The sequence below is a fragment of the Pagrus major genome, chromosome 5, assembly GCF_040436345.1.
Source record: "Pagrus major chromosome 5, Pma_NU_1.0".
In the NCBI taxonomy this organism is placed as follows: Eukaryota; Metazoa; Chordata; class Actinopteri; order Spariformes; family Sparidae; genus Pagrus; species Pagrus major.
Window position 1 is genome coordinate 32,097,097 of NC_133219.1, and position 18,740 is coordinate 32,115,836.

The following is an 18,740-nucleotide window of genomic DNA, read 5'->3' on the forward strand; positions in this document are numbered from 1 at the left end:
GAAAAAAATAATCCAAAAATGATTTAACGAATGACAGAAACCAAGAGGAAACACAAGTGAAATTAAGTAAAAGGGAACAATGGAGTGAATCTGAGCTATTCCTTTTACAAATGCCCCCCGCTCAAAAAAGTGTTTTGTGTAAGCAATTTTGAAGTGTGCTCCCATTACCTGAACTGAGGCGGAGCGACGTTTAGGGAACAGGTATGAGCACCCCCAGATAGAGCAACCAGACAGACCTTGTTAACAGAACAGACATCCCAATCAATACGGCCGTTCCACTGGTGCATCCAGCTGCCGGGGACTACACACAGATAGGCACGGCACAGCAATTTGCAGACATAAACAAGGGCCTAATTGTTCAGGGCCTGGAGGTTTGGAGTGAGGAAAACAAAGATGAAGTATGGCGAAGACTTAAGAGGCATTTTAAGTCTCGTTTAGGAAATGAGAGTTTTGGACTCTGGCAAAACTTTCTCTGATGAGTGTTGTTATTGCGAACGGCGGGGATGCTTAGTTTAGAGGCTCCTAAAGCGAAGGGGAATTAGGAGAAAAGATACCACATGCACAGCATCAAGTGTAAGATGGGCCGGTTCCCTGGTTCCTTATTTTCCAGGCTTTGGTCAGACTTGAATGTTCAAAGTCGAGAAAGTAGTTTGAAAGAGTCATTTGCTATTTGTGATTTTTTCAGTGTAATCTCGGAGTCTCATCCCACACAGAAGAGCTGTATTGATTGACGGTCTTAACTGAAGCCGCCTCCTGATCATCCCTTCATCTTGTTTCTAAAGGGCAGGAGCAAGGGACAGTGAAGGAGAGAGGGTGAAATAAAGTGAGACACCGACAGAGTTCACTGAGTATCTGAAGGGAATCTCAGATTTGCCCTTCAACAAAAAAAATCTACCAGACATACACACACGTAAACCTGACCTCACCCGGCTCACAGACACTCACATACACATTCCTTGCTTTCTCTCCACCTTGTCCTCACTTTATTTTTACCCCTCTTCCCTTCTTTTTGTCTCTCTCCCTCCCTTACACTCCTCTGAGCAAGGACGGCCAAGGTTGTTTGAATTTTGGATGCCGCACACATCTTTTGCTCATTCAATTAGTTCATTCAAGTTGCACCCCCCTGTCTTGTCTTTCAGCCTTTCCCCCTCCTCCTCTTCCTCCCTCATCCAGTGCTGTTTACCCATCACATCGGAGGTCAACATAATCTCATGGAGTCATGGGCAGACGGTAGACAAGACTGTGTGGCCGGGTAGTCACACTTGCCGATCCTGATATATTTTCGTGCCAATAACGAATGTTTGGCTCAATATGTTTTTTCCTTCTCCCAAACATTGAGAGAAACAGCAGGTGGTCACAGTCTCTTTTTAGCCTGCAGGCGCAGTGTCTGACTGTGTTGGTGATGAATTAGCTATTTAATGCTAATGACGATGTCGCTCCCTTCACTGAATGCTTTATCTGTTAATACATCCTGATGAGCTTTGGAAATTTTTGTGAGGGAATCGATGAAGCTTCTGATTTATGAACAGCATTAAAATTGCTTGGAAAAACAGTAGCCAATGGTTAGAAAAGCTTCAAATACGTTTCCTTGTTTTGTGTGTAGGCAGGAATAGTGTTCCTGTGACCTGTGGCTCTGTGAACGTTTGAGAAGAAAAAGAAAAATTTTCACCCAAGAGCTAAAACTCAGAGAACAAAGATAGAGATTTATCATGCTGTCAAGATTTGTGCTTGTACTGACAGTGAACTGAACAAAAGGGTGAAGTCTGTGTACATAATGTCTTTCTTTGTGCTTTTAAATACAAAAAAGCTTGACTTTAATTGCAGTGCTCTCATTTGATCAGTCAGAATTAACCCCTAATACAGAATAATCACTCTACAGTAGGCGGTGTTCACACATTAGGTTTTTTACAGATGAGATCGCTGAGTTTTGCTCAGGGGCTTGTTTGTAACATTGACCGATCCGCAAATCTAATCCGAGCTTTCCTCGCTCTGAAGAGTCACTATGAATTTTGTATCATGGTGTTCTTTGAGAGGACAGGGTCAAGCTGTCCTTGTTCTTTATTTATTCTGAAGAACAAGGGAGTCGTGCGAGGCAAAAAATTAAACACAGTAGCTCTGTTGTGATTATCGTTAAGGAATTCTGCTTGTGTCTGACCTCCAGTAAGCCGCTCTGGAATTTCCTATCGTTTCTGGAGGTGTGTGTGTGTGTGTGTGTGTGTGTGTGTGTGTGTGTGAGTGTGTGTGTGCCCACCTTATTTCATTGTGCTGTTGCCATTTGAAGAGGAAGGATTGGTTTCAGTTAACAGGGCATTCACCATTCTGTTATTATCTTATTGTACTCTGCCAGTGAGAACAATATATGACCTCAACTAGTCCCTGTAGTAGGAACGTGAACTCCCCATCTCTGTCTCCATCTCATCCATGTGTTTGTCACTCTGTCACGACGCCTCTTTCTCTTTCTTTCTCCTGTGCCCTGTCTGTTTCTCTTTGTGTCTTTTCAGCTATGATATTCTTTGAAATAACTTACATTTGAAGTTAACTTCTGCTAAAGTTATATCTTGAACAGTTGGATTTATTTTTTTACTACAACTTGATATCTTTATGATGCATGCAGTAAAAGTTAAGGGACGACTGATATGGCTTTTTCAGGTCCTATACGGATACTGATTATTAGAAATCAAGGAGACTGAAAACTGATATATGGGACAGATATTCATTTTCAGTAAAAATGAAACTCTTTGCAAAATTTCAAACAACCAGTGATGTAATAAACAAAGTACAGTACAATTTACTCAAGTGCTGTTCTTAAGTTACTTTACTTAAGTAATTTGATTCATTTATTTGATACATTTAGTCACTAGTTACTCTGCAGATTCTAATTATGTGTTTATAGGCTATTAATTGTGATGCGTTAGCAATCAGATAGTGTTGTGGGCGGGACATTGTGTGAGAGGATGCTGCATCAGGGCCAAAGTAGCACAATTTTAAATTCTGACAGAAAAATCACCGATATTGATAATTGAAAAATGCTGAATACCGGCCCAAAGATCTACCAGGGCCGATAATCGCGTCTACCGCTAGTAAAAGGATAAATAAACCTAATAATGTCATATAATTTACAGTAACAAAACTTAATTAAGGTCGCACCCACATCTTGATGACTTTCTTTTTGTCTACCCCAGATAATTACAGCATCACACTTTTCTCGCACTTCATTTGAAGTATAAACCGACAGTTATCAGTGTGATTGCTACCAGAATGGAAAGTTATCGGTGAGATTGCTACCAGAACATCAAATGTAACTCTAGGGCTTGTTAGTCCACCGTGTCACAACAACGGATCCCATTTTAATTAGCTTTAGTTTAGCTCTACCTAATAGATGTTAGCCGTGATAGTGTTTTACCATGTTTTCTTTTCCTAGACCAACAAATAAATTGTGGAAAAGCCTCTTGAGTTATGGAATGTTTTCCTCCAGTCTGCAGAGATAAGAGGGCCGGCCTACAGAGAGGGATTGGACTGAGCCTCGTACACATTCCTTTAGTTACCTTTGTCACGCGTGATGGAGTGTGGGGTTTACAAACCTGGCCTCCAGAACCTCTTCCCCTGACCCTGTTCAGCTGAGCCCCCATTCTTCCATGTGTGAGTGTGTATGTGTATGTGTGTGTGTGTGAGCATGTACACTGACACCCTCCTTTTCAGTTCTGCTGCTGTCTGATATTGTGCAGGGATGAGGGTGTGTGAGCGGGACCAGACCTTAGTTGTCGCAAGCGGTGCCTGACCTGGTTTTTAAAAGCACATTCAGAGCCATGCACTGCAGATTTCTGTGAGGGGTCGCTCGGCTTTCTGAGACTAAATCAAAATGTTTGAGCTCAGGCTTTGCTCGGTAAAGAGCAGTCTATTCCTTAAGCTTCCAAGCCAATGCATCAATAGTTCATTTAGAAATATTGAATCCTTCGGAGTAAGTCTGTAGCGACCTCTTTTCTGTCTCAACACTTCTGAAATCCTCTGCTTTGTTTCTTTATTTCTCTTCCATTCATTCCTCTCCCTCTTATCAGAGACGGAGAACTATCTTTCACTTGTCCAGTCACTCGTTTAGAAACTTTACAACAGGGGCTTTTCCTCTGAGCAGTTTAAAGAAGGCTATAAATCTGGCCTGTTTAAATCCAGACTTGTTTAAGCTGCCTTTTACTAAGACCTGATGCACTGCATTCTTCTGCTGCCTAAACAGGCTTTTTAAACATTTACCCCCAAATGTATTTACTGGTTGACTGATACACTCTGTACATGGAAGTAGACAGGGAACGGGGGGTATTTGTCTCTCTTTATGGGGCCGGGGACTAGAAATGGCTGCCACATGGCCGAAGAAAATGGGAGGAAAGAAGAAGAAAAGGAAAAAGGAAAAGAGCCCTGCAGACCTGTGCTGAATTTAATGAAAACACATAACATAGGGGCACAATAGGGCAATTTTTATTGAAAAAAAAACATAAAACAATCACATCTTTGTTTTCTGATATCTGCATGCACAATCATTTAAATCAACATCAAACTGTAGCGTTATTGCTTTTTCCAGGATCATTGTTCCTGCATACGATACTGCGCTGACTGGATTTGATATATTCAGAAGGAGCAGAGGCCATATTTCTTTTAGCCTTCTATTTCCTAAACTCTCTCCCTCTCTCTTTATTCCATTTCCCTCCCTTGATTGTTCGGAGCACTCAGAGGGTGTTCTCACCACCCCAGTCCAATATGATATGTATCTTCGTGTTTGTGTATCTGATTATCGATTTACGACCCGGTTCTTCTTTTTCCCTCCGCTGAGAATGTGAACTGCCGCTGCATTAGTCATCTTTACGACGTGTTTTACAGCGCTGCTTACTAGTGGGAAAGCCCGGAGCTTGCGGTAAATGTATATTTTACGTGGTGATAGAGTGCATTTGCATCAGAGGATCAGTCTTGAAAAGAAGAGCTCACTGTTAAGAAAGACCACTCCAAGAGAGAGCAGAGGTCAGGTCGGGAACTTGCCGTCACTTACCTTCAGCCGTCACTTATAAAAGTAGAGGAGTGGGTTGTCAACAGGCACTCACACACACACACACACACACACACACACACATTCAACCCTATGAGCTATTCGCATTGACTGTACAGCATGTTCGAATAACGGCGTTTGCCAAACAGCGTATCAGACATACATCTTTTTTGTTTTCCCCACATCTCTCTCTCGCCCTCTTGTAAAGCCTGACAGCGGCACATTGCCCGTCAGAATGCATTACGCCGCACTTAGATCTACAGGGCAGCATCTTTGAAGTTAAAATGGGGGAAAATATCATAAGTATAGGCCTTGCTCCAGATAGCTGTGGCTGCGCTCCCAGATGCTTCTCAGAGATTAGAATCATCAGTGAGCAGCGATCTGCTCTATCATATGGCTCTCCTACACACTTGGCAGCACGTTCAGAGGAGGGGTTGTGCAGTACAGTACACTGGATCAGGACTGTTTGGGACGAAAGGAAAAAAAACAAAAAACAGAACCATATATCTAAAGCACCATTGATTCACCAGGAGCCCCCTGTACTTTCTGATATCATTTTTAAGCTTATGTTGCCTAGCAACAAAATTTCGTTAAGCACAGTTTTGCCCGGTAACAGAATTTCACTCTCGGAAAAAAACAGCTGAATCACAGGTTTGAAAAAGTCAGTGTAACCGGAGGACTCCCCTGTCTGCCATGCAGTTACCCACAGGATTCAGTCTGACCTTCATGTCTAACATCAGCTCTGAGCCGCAAATACCAAGCAGGTGTGGTGATGTCATCACATCTCATTCAACATACCACAGAGCCACGCAAAGGGCACACAGCCTCGTTCTGGAGAGGGAGGGATTGTAGGAGAGGGTTCTCTTACAGGAGGCTGTGTTTAAGGCTTACAGTAACCGTGGTTGTCATTTCGTGCAGCGGAGTAGAGTTAATAGATGCTATGATGTATAAATGCGTCTGTCAACCGATTTTCTGTCAGCAAGATTTTCTGTCCACCAGCAAAAAGCTGTTTTAGAAATTGACAAAAACATTCGTCATTCCAAGACGTCCATTTAATTAAAATAAATCTCAAACCAGGTACAAGGAGTTTTTGTGCTGGGTTCTAACCATTCAAAATGTGTACAGGCTTGGATTTAATTGATGGTAAACATCAATTTTTTCTTCAGTCTTGATTGGCTTTCCCCGCGCAATAATAAGATGTTTGAATTCCAATTATTTCTGTTGTATGTGACAGTAATTATATTTCGAAACTTAGAAAACAACACAAAAAGACTGATTGTTTGCAAGTTTTTTTCTTCTGCACATAGTATTATCAGAGAGCGGCACAGGTCAGTCGATAGTCTTTTCATGATTTCAATTGAAGTGATCTCGTCGCAACTCAAACATTAGCGTTGGCGCAACCGGCAATTAGGAAATGATTCAGCGTTTTGATTGGGAGCCATTTTGTGTGTGCCGTGTTTGTTCAGCAAGTGTAGCTGCACTAAATTAACATTAATGAATGTTATGGCCTCCCATCAGTTTGACAGGTCTATTCTTTAGATCTGTTTTAATTGTAATTAAGCCCTGATTAACGAGCTGGGGGATGTTTCATTCTCTTTTCAAGAATATAGCATAATATGTTATGAAGGCAATCAGGGGTTTGTCATTTTATCTGCTAATGAGGCTCAGCCATATGTCATAACAAACTTCACTTCTCTCTGTAGCGGCAGGCTTTAGAGACCTCGCTTAAGCTGCTCTTCTGCTCCTGCTTTGGTCCTCTCTCTGAAGACAGCCATCTTTGTAGGCAAACCGCAGGTGTTTGTCCGGAAAAAAAACAGGTGTGGGGTCACCCCTGTGGCTCAGAGTTTATGACACTGAACACGAACCGCAAAGTCCCTGGTTTAAATCTTGCCAGGCACCTTTGAAGCATCTCTCTTCCTCATTTCCTGTCATCTCTCCTTTTGCTGCTATCTAATAAAGGCACTAAATGTCCCCAAAAACTAATTTAAAAAAGGGGGAAAAAAACAGGTGTGAGGGTGATCCAACATCACATTAAAGCTAATGATCACTATTTGAAGCCAGTTGCTAAATTTGTTGAAAAGGATCCAAGAGTCGACAGATCAGACAGTCAATGAAAAGCTCTTAATTTATGATTTAAGATCGTTGGACACCCGGGTCAAATCCTAAAAGAGCAAAAGAAGAGACTGCATTAATCCTTGCTTCTGTGAACCACTGTTGAATTTTAAAATTAACTTGATTTGTTGCCTTTGCCAGGATCTGTTTAACAGTTTTTTTTCTTTTGAAAGGACAGATATAAACCATAAAAATAACAGAAGTTACAGCCAGAAAAAAATAACCATCCCAGTCTCATTAAACCACAGAGAAGCAGAAGATGTAGCCACATGACAATCACCACAATTGTCCATTTGCAACCCAGAATGTGCAGCAGCTTGTCGAAAACTCACATTTTTACAGAATTTTCAGAAAAACATCAAATGAGAAGACTTAATTAGCAGGCCACAAACTCAAACTAGTGAAAGTGTGGAATATGTGGTGGAAAAATTTGCTTTATGTACTTTTCTTGTTTTTGTTATTTTACATTTCTTCAGTGGATTCTCCAGTCACAGGCGTCATGTACATCATGATTTATTTGCCAAGTGTGTTTCAACAACACTTGGGCATGTTTTTATTGACAGTCTTACTTTTACACCTCAGCCTCCGTCCCATTCTTGTGAACATGATATCTGAAGAACTTATTGAGGGAATTTCTTCAAATCTGGTCCACTTGGAATCGGGGATGAACTGATTAGATTTTGGTGGTCAAAGGTCAGGGTCACTGTGACCTCATGGCGTCCCATGCCTTGAGGGAATTTCGTCATATTTGGCAGAAACAGCCTCTCTGACTCAAGAATCAACTGATTGGAATTCAGTGACACATTTTTAGCCATTACTCAACAATTCATATGATAATTATGGCAGAATTTTACACAAATGTCTAATAGGATAAAATGATGACGAGATGACATTTCACATCCAAAAGGTCAAAGGTCAACTTCACTGGGATTTCATAATATTCTGCAAAAAATGTTCTGGCTGTTACTCAACGGCATAGCTCAGGAACAGTAACTTGACTGGTGCTTGGAGGCATACGACCACGAGGCAGTGATGGCACAAATTAATAATGGGCATAAAAACAGGCGGATGTAAACGCACTTATTGTAATCAGCCAGTGAATCTAATGAAATCATTTATAAGAAGGCACAGATATTCAGATTGTTAGTATCCTCTTTCATGTCATTTAGGATAAAACATCTAAAAGGTCTCCTGTTTTTTGCCTTTATGGTAAACAATACTGCTCTACTTGAGTTTGGTCATCACACTAGAAGAAGGAAATGATGGTTGAAAGGATGGTTTGTCTTGTAAAACTGTCTGGCCGTTAGAGTGCTTATTATCTCATAATAATAATGTGGAATCTTTAAGCCAATATCTTGAGACTCAGGTTGTAAGTGCATCAGCTTTACCAATAAATTATTGATCACAGCGATGTAAGTGTTGCTTGAATTTCCTAATTTCTACTGTTACCCGCTGATTTAAAGCAACATTATGTAGAAATTGACTCCTGAAACAGCTGAAAGTGAACACAATGAAACAGTAAAACACATCAGATGTCTGAAAGTACAAACAGGACAAAAACTAAAGATTCAGTTTGAGGCTACAAAAGTACTTAGAGCTGAGCACAGACTTAAAAAATGTCTTTCTCTCAGGGTTTCCTGCACAGACATGAGTTCAGTATCGATTTTAGGGGGAGACGGGTGCTTGTTACAGGTTGGCTGCAGTTGCAAGACATCACCACGGCACGCTCGGAGGCGGAAAAACAAATCAGCAAGGCTCGGTTTGCCTCGGCACGGCCAAAAGTGCTAGTGGAAAACAGCAAGACAGCATTCACCCTATTACAAGACACTGTACCATCAAAATGTTATTTTAAGGTAAAAAAGTTGCATAATGTTGCTTTAATTGCACCTTTCTAGCAGTGGAGGTGTCAGAGTATTGTTTCAAGTTGAAAAGCCCTCTGCCAGTCTCTCTTGTCTTTCTCTTCAATACTGGCTGAGGAGAGAAGTGAGGCAGGACTGTTTTTTAGTCTCAGAATTTTCTCTTTTTGCGTCTGATCACAAAAACCAAACACACATGAAAGTTAGAAAGACCTTTTGACTCTGTAGTCTTGATTTTATTTTTTAATTCCTGTATTGACGGTATCCTGAAAGCATCTGTTAAGCCTCTGTGTGTTGGCGTCAAGAACCCGAACCCCGGCTCGCTGTTTCTTCCTTGGCAATCAAAGGGAAAGCTAACAGGCTGTTGTTGCCTTTTAGTCTTATTGAATTCACTTGCGCTGTGCAGTTTTCCACCTCCCTTCTGTGACCCGAGAGGCATCAGTGGTCTGTTCGCTCGAGCACACTTATTTCTTTCTCTTATTTCGCTGGTTTTATCCTGATTCTGCCTGTTCTTTTTTGGTCTGTCTATCTGTCTGTCCATTTGTTTTCTCTATGTCTCTTCTTGACAAGGACTTGCTAAAACCCACCACTTAAATAAATTGTGTTCAATGAAGAGACAGAAGGAATTAGACAGAAAAATAACAGCCAAAATAGATCATAACTCAAGCAAGAGCCAGGGAACTCTTGCCATGCAGGACTTTTCTTCCAGAAAACACAGAAACTAAAGGGCCCTTGGTCAACGAGCTCGGGGAAAACTGTGCAACACTTTGTCGCTGCTTTGGCAACAACAGATGACTGTGTGCTCAACATGTGTGTGAGTGTTTATACATCATTTCCCCTGGAAAGTGTCATGCTCGCGGGTGGGCGGGGGTTGGTTCAGGGTGGGTTGTGGTTAACCCCTCAAGGTCTCCAGGGTTACTCTGCCTCTGCTCTTTTTCAGATTCTCAGGCTTTCTCACTCTTGGCTCTCAGTGATTCAGTGATGGCCTGACAGTGTCAGACTGGAAAAGAAGAGCCAGGGTGGCTATTAGCTGCTTGTCTCTCTAGTCCTCTGAGAACAAGACGGCCTCATTAGCCTGTTGAGCTCAGCTGTCCTCTGGTGTTAAACCCATTGCCGAGGATCAACTGTGTGTGTGTATGTGTGCATAGACTATGCTCTTAAGAAATGGCCTATCTTAAACATTAGTCAAGTACACTGCTATTTTGACAGGGTGCTAACAGTTCAATCTGTGGTTCTGATTATCTTAATAAGGCATCATGGAGCGATGCAGAGACGGTCGACAGATTTTTAAATTACTCCGTTTAAATTAAGCTGTCTAAAAATCTGAATTTATGACAACTAAAGCAATAATTCTGCTACTATATCGTTTCAAGATGATTGCCTCATTTTAATGTATCTTCCCCCTGGAAATCTCTATTGATGCTGAATGAAGGATTCTTGAATGATTCTGAAATGAAGGGCTTGATTAGTTGAAATCATGGATCTTTGACCTCCATAAAGTTACATTAGTGACAACAACCAGTCAGACAAATAGCCTAGTATCTTCAAAGGACAGATTAGGTGTAAACAATAAAACAGGTATTGCTTGCTGTAATTTCGCCGTTTCTACTGTTCACACCGGCCACTAAAAGATGTCCGGTGTGACTGATGGGGGGGCAAAGTCCACAGTCCTCGTTCTGTTATGCTCAGTTTATTTGAAGTTAATGTGAGGCTTCAGCAGTCGGAGTGAGTCAGATAAAAGGGGGATCCAAAATGATGGTCTTTCATAGCACAAAATTCCCTCTTGTGAACTGTGAACTAAAACAAGTCTAACTTCTTAAGATGCCCATTTTATTTGATTTACTCAGACTGCTGAAGGCTGCAAACATATATTTTTCCACAGAAAGATTTTTTCCCCTCAATCGCTCAAAATGGAAATGCATTATGAAGGAATCTTTTAATGATATGAAAATGGGCAGTGATGACAGGAAGCAAAAGCTGTTTTAATGTGTCACCGGACTATTACTTTAAGATAGACTCGAAAAATTGTGAAACTATCCGGGGCATATGGTAATCAAACAGGACAAACATGTCAGTGGTGAGCAACCATGAGAAAAGAAACTGTACATGCGATCATGATCATCAAACAGGTGTTTTTGGAGCATTCACCAACTTTTCTCAGTCTTTTGTTGCTCCCGTCCTAACTTGTTAAGTTTAATTAACTTAATGAGGAAAAACATTGAATATATTGTCTTTTATGCTGTTTTTAATTGAGTATGTGTCAAAAACAAATTAGCAAAACATCACATTCTGTGTTATTTAAGTTTTACACAGCGTCCCGGCTTTTTTGGATTTAGGGATGTACCCTAATTTCTGCTCCATGGTTAATTCTTGGCCTTGGAAACAGCTGTTGACAAAAAAAAAAGCTCTCCACTCACTATCCACTTACTCACTTGTTCTGAGCTTTCTGCCATGTCACACGGTCTTTATCGGCAGATGCAGCATTCTCAGTCATCATGAAAGTGTAAATATTGAGACTTTCCACTAATCTCTTAAGCTAAAATTGATGAGCATCTGCACATGAAGACTGTGTGATGCAGTCAAAAACTCTGGAAAACAAGTAAGTAAGTGGACTGTGAGCCAAAACTCATTAACCAACATTCACTGATGTATAAGATTCAATTATTGTGAAATTAACTGCATCATTATTTGAGTATTATAGCTGCTTTCATAGGAAACAAAAGGGAAATTGGGTCAAATAGTAACAGTGTGTGTCTGTGTGTGTTTTACAGGTGAACGAGGAGACGGTGGAGAGGCTGGTGGTCCAGTACCCTCACATAGTTTTCAGCACAGTGATGCAGGACTGCAAGAGAACCCTGGAGAGAGCTTATCAAATGGGCTGGAGCCCCAACACCTCAAACGCTTCGTAGCTACCGCTGGATCACAAGCAGACAGACAACACACGTGCACACACACACATCAATACACACACAAACACATATCTACACAGAGGCCCTTTTGGTGTACAGACACAAACACACAATATTTGCAGCTCAGTCATGTTTGCTTCTCATCCACTGTTCAAACATGCATGTGAGCATGTAGCGACACACACACACACACACACACACACACACACACACACACAGACAAAAGGTCCAGTCCATCAACTGTTTCATTTGAAGCAAATCTCCCATTTTAATAATTTAAGTAAAACTGTCCGCCCGGTATTTTATAATTAAGTCAAACTTCACAACAACAGCAGTCAACAACTCGACTGCTTCATCCTCGACATCATCATCTATCAGTCAGATTACATGCAACAATGTAGTGTACTTTCTTGGACCAGAACCTCGAGTGATAGTCTTTTTTTTGGTGCAAAGCAGTGCACCAACAAGTGTTTATTTGATATCTACTTTAAGTGAGTGTTACTCAGTTGATAGAGTATTAAGCCTCATACATTTTAAGTCCTCCACGTCACCTTGGACGGAGTGAAAGTGAAGATGCATGAGGAAGGGGGCGGCCTGGTCTTGAAGCTGTGAAAAAATATCCAACCAGACATTCAGCGATGGTCAGACCACAATTGTTTTTAATGAGAAAAATAGATGGAACCAACTGGAACCGATGTTCCCGAGCACTGCGCCCACGTCAGCCCTCTGCAGTGTTTACTTCCTTCAAACTGAACTCAACTGCTGCAGTGAGATCACACAAGACAGAGCAGAGACTCGGAGATCAGGAGACGACAAGCCACGACTTTCAGTCTAGGAAGACAACTGAACTGCCGGGGCTTCAGAGCTCACTTCAGGCATTCTGAGAAATCTGTGATGTTTATTTTGCCTAATTAGAAGATTTTTTTTTTTCCTCTCTTGGATGTTCAGTACAGTGTTCAAGGCGTTTGTGGACTCATACTTGTTGAGATTGTTGACACGGCTCCATTTGAAGGACAGAGCTCTTTGCTGTGACTTAAACTGCACATCGTCACGGTACGGAAGAAAAATTCAGGCCAAGAATCAGTCGAAACCCCTGGCAAATGCATGGCAGGAAAACAGCATTGAATACTCCTTTAAAAAATGCATGTTTACATTGAGAATCTCACCTTATTTTTTCAGCTAAAGAGATAATTGACGTGGGATGAGATGGGATGAGATTGAGATGATCTGACGTTTGAAATTAGCCCCTGTACGACTTGGGAACAATGCTGCTTCTGATGCCATGTATAGAATTAAGGTTGACTGAGCGTCACCTTGAGTCAGTAAAGAATGAAATCAAATCATGCTTGAAAAAGAAGTTGCCTTCACCTAAAAAACCCTGGGTCATGTTATCAGAATAAATGAACCACGACCATCGTGATGACAGGTAAGAGGAAACGTTGCCTTAAGTGGTTAGTCGGTAATTGCCATTGAATTAGCAGCCTGGAATCAACCCAGGATTTACTAAAGAAATGTTTATCTGATACTATATTCCCATTATTTGATCTGATATATACATATAAATGAGTACTGTGTGGGATTTACTTAGCCTATTATTGGTTTTGAGCATATACTTGTAATATTATCTATGTAGCAATGCAATGAGGGAATTCTCTTTATTAGTGGTGTAGGATGTAAAGAAAAAACTGGCTTGGGCCTGTAACCAAGGCCAGTAGAAGTTGGTAGGTAGGAGTTGATCATTTTTTTTTTTCATCTATTCTATAGAAATTCAGTAGTGTACAGTTAAAAAAATGCAAATAACCAGGGTATTTTTCTATGGTGTGAACCAGCTCTGGGCTCAGCCTCCACACACTGTCACTCGATCACACAATAGCTTACTGGGCTTAGGGTTTGAGTAGAACTGTAAACTTTCTACAGCATATAGAGATTTCAGACAATTAAAACCATGTTCATTCTGCCCTTGTCAGGATTTGTAGACTTTAATCGATGGAGACTTTCTCCCTCGGCCTGTTTTTGTTCCGTTTCTGTTCTTTTGTAATCCCCATATGCACTTTCTTCTCTGCTAGATGTTGACACACTTGATTCCTGATTTGTTAAGGCAACCGTAAATGACTGGATTTACATAAAGATGAATAAAACACTACTACTTCAAGCTTTTTTTTCCTCTCTTCTCTTTGTATGTGTGAAATCGAGGCAGGAGAAGAATATACAGAATGACAGTGGAATACTTTTCTGCTCATTTTCCATCATCTGTGGACTGCTTAAAAATCTTTTTTCTGCAGACTTTTTTATTACATCAAGTATATTTCAACACTAATACTAGAGACACCATAATGATAGCTTGCATCTGTATTCTCAGGTTAAATGCAAATAAGGATACCAGCATGTTTTCCATCACAACTAAAGGCCTTGGAATGCACAAGTCTGGCATACCAAAGCCTCTGTATTGTTAGAAATAAAGATGTTTTCCAAAGATGTCCATGCATTGATAATGTCTTTTCTACTTAGCGCAATGACGGCACAGTCAACCTGCGTTTCCATTAAGGGACACTCGTGATGTCAAGGTCAGAACTGTTGTCACGATCACAGGAGCTTCACGTCTGAGACAAAGTGAGGAGACATCAGCTCGCTGCCCAGCAAGACAGCAAGGCCCTCAAAGAGCTGAAAAGCTGTCCCTCAATATGTCGCCTCTCTTTGACAATATTGTCCCTTTCAAGTGCCTATTTTACTGTTCAATGTGTTTGTGTTGTTTCATGTCCGCCGATCAAACGTGAACGGTAGCATCAAACAGGACGTGAAGGTTGCTTCTTCCCAGATAGATTCTTTGAGTTGTCAACACAATTTGTGTCAACATTGAGGTGCGATTCACTTGAGTCACAGCTAAAGGAGCTTATTCTAATCTTAATGAATGTTTGGGGAGCTGTGTTTTTATCAGTTCAGATAGAGCAAAAAAGAAACAAATGCATACTTAGAACACATCTTTAAGTTGCATAATGATGAATCTGCTCTTTATACATCTCAACTGTGGAGATAAGTGAAGAGAACTTCCATTTTCTACTGCTCCACATCAAACACTGCCAGTGAATGGATGCCAACACCTGTGCAATCCCTGTTGCTCATTCCTGATTTACATTTTTTTCCAAATTGTGCTGTTTTACTAATGTTTTTTAGGGCTGGTATCTGTGGTTTTGTACCAGAATGCATTATGTTGAATAGTTTCAGTTGTGTTTTTTTCCAACATCTCTTTGGAACAGTATAAGCATCACAAAGTAGTGTTTGGTGCGGGAATGTTGTGTTTGATTGAAATAGATTTCACAGGTGTTCATCCCCCGTAACTGTTGGAACGACACTCGCTTACAACAAAGGGATAAAAGCATTACAGCTGCTTGAAACTGAGGAGATTTTAGATACAAAACAGTTAAAGAGTTGTGCATCACTTAGATTTTCTCGTAAGTTTTTTGAAAGCACTGTTGTTGCCGTGATTTAAAATGTGTTTCCGCAGGTCAAATACAAAAATTGGATTCTTCTTCTCAAGATTATCTTTTTTTTTTTAAATCATTGTCATTTGGCACTTTTGGCCTTTATTAGATAGCAACAGTGTAAACACAGGCAGCAAACATGTGAAAGAAAGAAAGGGGTGTGACATGGAACAAAAGTCCTTGGTCGGCATCAAACTACAGATGTTGCTGTTGCATTGTGTGTGCAGTAATCACTTAACCACAATAATGCACTGGAACATTTTTTTCTGTAACTAGTGATGTATCAACAGTTCATGAAGGCTTTCGCCTGATTCTGGAGTCTACCAAAGTCCTCCTGCTGTGCCTCTAAGCCATTGTTGACATTTTCAAACAGTCAGAGGGTCATTTCTTTAAAGACGTGCAAGGGTGTCTGTGGTCAAAGCTTCTAACTCGCTCTTCCTCTCCCCTGCACCCTCTCATCACAGAAGCAGAGTGAGAAATTATTATTGCAAGGAGAGTTGAGGCCTTGCCCTCCTTGTTCTCTTACACCAACTGTCTAAAAGATATAAAACAGACAAATGTTCACTGAATGATGTTTTTGCCGATGTGTTTGACTGTTTGGCCTGTCTGTCTGACAAAGGCAGGTCAGGTAAAGCTGGCGAGGGTAAAAAAGACTGTCCTTCAGTGAAAAGCTTTTCAATGTTATTTCTCCAGCGAGAAAAACCCCACTTCAATAGATTGTACTTCACTGGCCCTGACAAGCAGAGACATTAATAATTCGGCCTTTGGCTCGGTCTCCTCTGCATCTGTCGAAGGCCTTCTGATTTTAGACTGACAGGGTTTTTTAATACCTCTGCTACAAATGAGCTGATCTCCTCGCATTCCCCTCCCATCTCTCTCTTGGGTAAATTATGCAGCTTGCTGAATTTTACTGCTGCCAATTAGCGCCTTTGCAAATGTGAGTGTATGCCATCGATTCTCCTGCTGATTGAGGTGGATTCCATCAATGGCTCACACTCCTTGGACTTCTGCAATATTCATCAAGGTGGAGGGAGGCGTCTGTCCGACACTTGGAAGAGAAACTGCCCTCTGGAAAAGAAAAGAGCTTGCAGGGCACGGCGGAATAGCAATAGAGAGCAGTAATTAAACTTGGTAAATATTCATGTGGTCATTACATTTTAATGAGGAGCTGATAAGAATTGACGCTGACCATACAGGACATTTGTCATGTCGGACTTGCAAGGACGTTAGTCTAGTCTTCCCAAGAAATTAGTATTTTTCTAGACCTAATCATGGCTGACATTGACGGATGTCCTCGACTGCAAAGGTAGAGCCTCCTTTGAACTTCCTCGCAGGAATTGATACAGAGCATCTCGTCATGATGAAGGCTGTGGTTTAGAAACATGGCAGTCCTCCCTCCTTAAGCACTGGTGTGGTGTCAAGAACTAAGCATGTCAGAGCCTTTGTGTTTGTAATGTCTTAGAAAAAGATGGAGGGGTGGACGCTTGTGAGCAAACACGCAGTAACTTGTTGATCCAGCCAATGGTGGTGTCCGTGATGAGGTTTGACAATACTTAATTGTATCTATTGTAGTAACCATCTGATACAGTGCAGCCCCTATCACCAGTGTGGGATCATCAGTCTGTTTTATACCACAATCTTACTTCATAGCTTCTCTGAACAAGTCATGTCTTGTCTTCGAGTATTTTTTATAACCTCGGATGGTCATCTTCGCCTCAGATGCCTTCCATGTGGTTAAAAGAGTCTTCTTCTCTTTCCGACTGGCTCCCGCTGGCCGACTGCGGAGGGTCTACTCTGCTAAAGCCTTCCTTCATCCTCTTCATCCTACACTGAATCAACTTTACTCTGGCACCTCCCAGCATTCCCTCCACTTCACCCCTGCCCTATCCAAACCCAGATTCTTCCTTTCTCTTGGAAATTATGTCAATCATTTATCCACATCGGGGCCAAGAGCTTCGATATTTATCAACATATAAAGGCAAAATATTTCCTGTCAATCATTATATTCTGTTCTCACCCCCTCCCGGGGGAGCAAGGAGGCATTTTGCCTGGCTACCTGTGGTATTCTGCCTGCCTATGGACTTGTGTTGATTCTGCAGTTGGGAAAGAGCATCGTGTCAAATAGTGAAGATGTTAATGGGTTGACTTTGTAACTGACACTGCCTTTGAGCTGCAGGAACGAGCTCAGTGTTGCTCCAGAGGAGCCCGTGCTGTACAGGCCCAGACGAGACTCACAGCGAGTGTTTGAATTACACCGGCTCGTTTACTTGTTTTGGACGGTTGAAGTTGGTTAGAGAAGGACGAATTTTTCCTCCTAGTCACTGCATCTGGAAATTGAACTTGAACATGATAGATCCCGGCAGTCCCCGGCTTGATGTATGAAGATTTATGAGTATGAATTCCACTGTAATGGTTTGCCTCTCACCAGGGGCTACAGCTAAACCAGCTTTCCTGTCCAACCTCATGAAGATAAAAAGAAATGAGATTTGTTAATCCACCAAATTTTGACATCCTCCCAATGGGCTCACTCCTGCCGCCTGGGGGGAAATATCAACCAATGAGTACCCTCAAAAAAGTGAGGTTTGTGGAGAGAGTGTGTGTGCAAGGATAATGAAGTCACAGTGACTCCCCCCGTTGTATGGCTCAATGTAGATGTTGTCTCACTGTCTTTCATGCTGGAGTTAATTGCGGTGTTTAGGCAGCGCTCAGTCTAGCTTCTGAACGGCAAAGGTTAATTAGCAACAGAAGGATCTCCACACAAGATATGTTGACATTTACATTTCCTTCCTGGCTAAAAACGAGAAAGAACCCCATTTGGTGGCGTCGGGATGGAATAGGGGAGAAAAATGATTCCTCCACAAACACCCTCATTTCTATGCAAGGCTTGGCGTTGATATGCAGATTTGGCAGTTGGATGACATTTAAAAGTAGTTAATTGTGCAAATCTTTGTTTTAGAATGGAAAGGTCGTGGATAGTGAGAGTCTTTCATCATGAACTAACACCCCCCCTCATCAGCACAGCTGCAGAGAAGGGAGGAGGGGGGGTGGGTTTGTTGGTTTCTCCGCTGACCGCCTTATATAGTCGCCCATTGCTTTTCAAGGTGGTTCATGAATATTTATATGCACAAACTCTTTGGAAAATGAAAATTAATCTGCAGCCCGACGGGAGATGACTTGGCTATCTGTTTTCACCAAAGAACGTAATTCTCCCCATTCAGGATGAGAATTGTTTTCTTTCTCATATTCCTAAATGTCTGGATATCTAATTAAGCATGTTGCTTCTTGATGAGGGACAATTTTGTTTTATTGCGATGCATTCTTCCTCTTATTACAGCGCAACTCGACGAGCAACTGT

General features: G+C 41.4%; 1 protein-coding gene across 1 annotated transcript in view; it reads left to right on the forward strand.

Annotated features, from left to right (window-relative positions):
* Window positions 1–14,058, forward strand: part of fbxl17 (F-box and leucine-rich repeat protein 17) — a 226,533-nt gene extending 212,475 nt beyond the window's left edge. The window contains exon 11 of the mRNA XM_073467207.1: window positions 11,769–14,058. Coding sequence (XP_073323308.1) covers window positions 11,769–11,906 — 138 coding nt within the window. The 3' untranslated portion in view covers window positions 11,907–14,058. The remainder of the gene's footprint in view (window positions 1–11,768) is intronic.
* The last annotated feature ends 4,682 nt before the right edge of the window (window positions 14,059–18,740 follow it).